At 46.8% G+C, this 5,006-nt stretch overlaps 1 protein-coding gene across 7 annotated transcripts; it reads right to left on the minus strand.

Annotated features, from left to right (window-relative positions):
* Positions 1–1,451: 1,451 nt before the first annotated feature.
* Positions 1,452–4,486, minus strand: LOC125544995. Of its 7 annotated transcripts, XR_007299869.1 has the most exons (7): positions 3,821–4,476; positions 3,477–3,741; positions 2,860–3,091; positions 2,695–2,723; positions 2,506–2,600; positions 1,890–1,968; positions 1,452–1,792 (listed from the first exon to the last, which is right to left on the minus strand). XR_007299869.1 is itself a non-coding variant. In XM_048708815.1 (3 exons), exons 1-2 carry the CDS (start codon positions 4,258–4,260, stop codon positions 3,513–3,515), a joined length of 678 nt encoding a protein of 225 aa, XP_048564772.1. In that variant the 5' UTR covers positions 4,261–4,486; the 3' UTR covers positions 2,856–3,091; positions 3,477–3,512. The 7 variants fall into 7 exon arrangements, 1 of the variants encoding a protein (XP_048564772.1); XR_007299871.1 differs by lacking the exon at positions 2,695–2,723 and having other exon boundaries at positions 1,452–1,804; positions 3,821–4,482; XR_007299870.1 differs by lacking the exon at positions 2,695–2,723 and having other exon boundaries at positions 3,477–3,717; positions 3,812–4,475.
* Positions 4,487–5,006: the final 520 nt, after the last annotated feature.

Below are 5,006 nucleotides of genomic sequence, written 5' to 3' on the forward strand. Positions count from 1 at the left end.
TAAGCTTGTGCGTCCAAAGCGGCCCGCTCTGCAGTCATCCTGGCATTCTCAGCTGCTAGGTCGGCCTTGGCCTAAGTAATCTGGTCCCTCACCTTTGCAATTTCTGCGTTGTGGGCGTCCTGGTCTGCCGAGTTAGCCTCTGCCATAAGCGTAGCCAACGCTTCAAACAGATCAGATAAAACTTGAGCCGGCGGGCGCACAGGGCCTCCTGCCCCAGCAGCCGTCGCCGCTACTGACCCAGAGATCATTGCTGCTGCGGTCAAAGAGTGAATCGCCGCTTGTGTACCGGCCATGAATATTCCAACCCGGTTGGGCAGATCAGAGGGGTCCGGAATACTGTCGCCATCGGAACAGCCCCCATCCGGCCGTCTTGTAGCTGATACAACGATTCGGTTTCTCCGGTTGATGACTCCTCGCCGGAATAAACGACGGTCTTGCCACCAGATTTCGATCCATCCGCATATTCTCCTCCATGGATGACTCCGACGAAGGCACGCTTCATGGCCGGTTTAGCCTGGGCAGATCGTGCACGCTGAGCCGTCTCGACAAGGTCAGTGCAGATGTCCGGCTCAGGCCCGGTTCACCGATCTTGCCAATGAAGACATGTATGCCACCAAAGAGGACCCGGTACCCGTACTCAATCGAGTCGGCCTCGGGGCCCCATCCTGCATCGTCGATGTAGAGCTTGCCGCGATGACTCCTGGTCATCCGGCCCACAGCATAGCCCTTGAGTCCTTCGAAATTGCCCTCCAAGAACTTGAAACCATCGTGTGATAGCCCCACGGTGGGCGCCAACTGTTGTGGTTTTGTCACGGCAGATGTCCTCGTGAAAGGACTTAGTCGTGGAGCCATCGCGACGGGTTAGCTTGAAGGGGTTAAAGCGGACACAGGGACACAAGAGAGTTTATACTAGTTCGGCCCCTTCGATGAAGGTAAAAGCCTACATCTAGTTGTGATGGAATTGATGGGGTTTCGATGACTAGGGAGCAAACAAGCTTCGCCTAAGTCTCGAGTTGTTGTTTGTCCTTGAACCGCCGCCGGGTCGTCCCCTTATATACATGGGTGACGCCCGTCGGTTTACAGAGTCCCAACCCCGGCTCATAGATGTGTCTGGTTTGGTCTCTACTTATTCCTAACTTACAATACAAGTTACATACCGATGCCGGTTTACGGCTACAGGGCTTAAACCGATTATGGGTGTTGAGCCCTTATCTACCTTCATGGGCTTTAACATACTTAGCTACAGATGAAGTTAACCCGGCCCAGATAGGCCGGTTTACGCCCAGTAGTAATATCCCCAACACATACCATACTCAAGTTGACCGGTGCAAAGCTCGTTATAAAACAGAAACTTCAAAGGCCATATATTAGGTAATATGCTGATAGGATTTAGAAAACAATGGCTGGGAAAACAAAAATATTTCGTAGTACAGAACAAGCCAACAAAAACATTTCAACACTAAAGTAAAACTGCAGCAAGCACAATGGTTACACTCCACTGTTTAGATACCTAATTGCTAATTTAGGTTATTCGGCTGATGGAACTAAACAATATATAAAGAATTTATTTTCAAGTACTCCCTCTGTAAACGGTCCAGTCCTATGAGGACATTACACATCAGTCAGAGTTCCATGGAGACGGTCTCCTTTCCTATACCTAACCTATGTATATATGCCTCCATGGAGATGGACGAAGACGACACGACCCACATCACGACAACACAGTTCTAGTTTCCTTGGTCCATCCCCTTGCTTCTCTTCAGGTCTCTACCTTGGTGTTGTCATGCTACTCCTGCATTCCAATCTAACATTTAGCTAATATAAACTCACTGCTCTCTGTACAACAGAGCAGTAATAGGGTACAGAAGAAAAACTGGAACTTCACTTACCCACTGAAGTGTGTAAAGCCCAGCTCTGAATTTTCGGTTGCACCGCTCATCATCATCCATCTCAGAGAATAGGCAAAATCTGCAACGATATGAATGGCCTTAGAACTAACTGTTGCGAGAATAAAGGATGTACATCTACAACTACAGCAGAATTAACTGTTACGGATTTTTTTGCAGGAGTGAACACGAGCTTTGTAGTTCTATGTTTATTTTATGGAGTAGTACTGGCATTATTAAAAACAATCCTGTTGGTATTATCATATTTCGGGTCTTCAAGAAACACATCTCTTCTGTGCTAGATCTAGATACGCCCCGAGCACAGTATAAGTTATTTGAAATCGTGGAAAAGCAACCTGAAAATTGTCTGAAGGCATGAAGACCAGAATTCAGAGTAAACGATTGTAAAATACCAAGAAGCACTTCATGGAATATATTTGATTACTCAGCATTAAACAACCAAACAAGAGTAGTAAAAAATGACCGAAGGATGATTTTAGCAGGCATTTTATGAAAATAATCTAGCCTCATTGTACTGAACACTGAAATGAATCATCAACTAAGAATTTTAAATTTCTGTTGAATTCCTATTGGGATTCAAATTTAGGGCAAAAGAAACCTTGCATTGTTCATCGAAGGGTAAAATTCTCAGGGCGTCTTGATTCTGGACCATTCAAATATCATGGAGGTTATACCATATCCATTCAGTAAAATCTATAACAAAAGAAATGTACACATACATATCAGGATGAAATTCCACATATAGATCATGCTAACTAAGGCAACAAATAATATTTCAGGCTACTACCGTGTATGCTTTAATCATAGTATTTTTCACTGCAAATAATATTTGCTCTTTGTCAAAACATACGGGAATGTAAGGAAAAAGTCATACACAAGGGGAAGAGAAATGCGTCATGTAACATTCTTCAAGCCAAATAAACATTTGTAGAATCCTACAGGAGAGACTCACCATAAAATTGGTTCCATTCTTTGAATAACCACTTCATGCAAAATCCCTTACAATATATTCAGACCAATCCATCAACCAAAAAATTGTAGTGTTCTTCACCACTGGACTCTGATTCAAGAACTGAAGGGTATGTCAATTGCATATACTATCTTGCATGTTTTCACCTGTCTTTTCCCCTCCAAATGATAATTTTCTCCTTGCCAAAAGACACGAGAATGCAAGCAAAAAGGTCCTGCAGAAATAAGGTGAGAGAAATGCATCCTGTTACAGCCTTACATGTGAAGCGAAATAAGCATTTTGTAGAAAGCATATATGGTAAACTACAATCTTTAGATAATCACATTGGGCAATCCTTTACAATCAATTCAACCGACTAATCGGTCAATTCGACACCAGACAGTAAAGATAAACACAAGTTACTAAAAACTTTTGAACCATAGATGCCTTGTACTTAATCCATATAATGAGACCCACGAGGTAATGCAGAATAAAAATAGTAGCTCTATATCTTAACCAAACCACATTGCAAATATTTTCCACAAATATCACAGTGAGCAGGATAAGAACAACATGATAAAAACAGCAGCTCTGCATCTTAATCGGCAGTTCATCCCTACCTCGACTCCCTGTCCGCCGCCACCTCCTCTTGGATCTCATCGCCAGTAGCACACCGCAGTCGGCCAGCCAGCAATCAACACCAAACGCACGTTGGCGCCAAACAACGAGCTCCATGCCTTCGTCCCGCCCGTCTTCCCCAGTACTTTTTTTGCTGGTGTTCCCCAATCCTTCTTGATCATCCTCCTTGTTGCCAGAACCACCAGCAGCTCCTTGATCCTGCTGCTATGGTCCACGCTCGATCTACTCCTCGTGGTGCATGACGCCCTTATCCATGAGACAAAGGGGAAAATAAGAGAGAGGGCAGAGATAGAGTGGGGAGGAGATAGAGGCAAACCTGAACCACCTCGAATTCCCTGCTCTTGATGCTCCGTCCAGCGAGCCTTCTTCCATGGCCAACCCCGCCAGCATTCGCGCCTGCACGACCTCCTTGCTCCTGTTGTTCCGGCTGACGAGCCTCCCTCCACGCAAATCCTGCCCGCATTTGCCGCTGCACCAACCCTCGCTACTTTCCCTCGCAGGCCCGGACCTTCTTCCCAGCCCCGACCCGGGCGTCGCAAGGGGGGCAAGCGACGGGTGCGGCGGCTGTGGGAAGGGGAGGGGGAGGAGGAGGGAGGAGTGGATGGCTGCATCGGGGGCTAGGGTTGGTGCGGCTATGCCCAATCGGCTGGAAGGAGGAACACGGGGCGCGCAAGGAGAGGGTCCGATCTGGATCGACGGCGACATGGAAGAGGACCGGAGGAGGCAAGCAGAGGAGAAGGCCGGCGGTGGGATCGACGACGACATGGTAGAGGAAAGGAGGAGGCGAGTGGAGAGACAAGGCCGGTGGCTACGGGCTAGGAGAGGATCATGGGGAACTAGGGATCGAGGGAGGGGTGCGGCAGCTCGTGGGGATCGAGGGGAAGGAGAAAGATGGCTAGGGTTCGTTTGGCGGCTGGGGTGGGAGTGGGGTGAGACACAGGTGATTGGGTGCGGGCGCGCAAAGCTGATTGGGCAAAACCAGTTGCACCTCAAAACTGGTAACCCAGCCAACCAGCGTGCGACGTGAGCCTATAAGTCATTGGGCAATGAAAACGACTGCTAGGTGAAAACTGAGTTTAACTGTTGAAAAGATCAGCGGTCCAGACGGACAAAAAAAGCAGATCCGACGGCCAACGAAGGACCAATCGGAGGAGCCTTCTGGAGGTGAGTTGGCTAGCCTCATTATTGTTTTAAATACATCTGCCTATGAAAAGAGCAAAATAATGTATAGCAGAAAAGTGAATGCTCGGTAGCTTGTGTTATATCTCTAGATTCCCCCACGGTTATACCAGCAAGAAAGTTTCTAAATTCAAATTTACGGGGATCACTAACACTACCCAATTGTGGAAAGTTTGCAAGCATAAGTAAAATCCTCTAAGTCCATGGTATAAGATTTTTCATAAAGATCAAACATGACAGTTGGTGAATTATGTGAAGATGAAAATTCAAACCTCCTCACAAATGAGCTAGTGAGTTGATGGTACTGGGGGCATTTGTCTGCCTCAAAGCTC

The sequence above is a fragment of the Triticum urartu genome, chromosome 3 (assembly GCF_003073215.2).
Source record: "Triticum urartu cultivar G1812 chromosome 3, Tu2.1, whole genome shotgun sequence".
Classification (NCBI taxonomy): domain Eukaryota; kingdom Viridiplantae; phylum Streptophyta; class Magnoliopsida; order Poales; family Poaceae; genus Triticum; species Triticum urartu.

What these genes read in the sequence shown, in the direction of transcription:
- LOC125544995 (XM_048708815.1), bottom strand. Translation starts at nt 4,260, where the DNA reads ATGTCGTCGTCGATCCCACCGCCGGCCTTCTCCTCTGCTTGCCTCCTC. An exon ending in GGGAATTCGAGGTGGTTCAG is followed by an intron (nt 3,742 to 3,811) that starts GTTTGCCTCTAT and finishes CTCATGGATAAG; the next exon opens with GGCGTCATGCACCACGAGGA.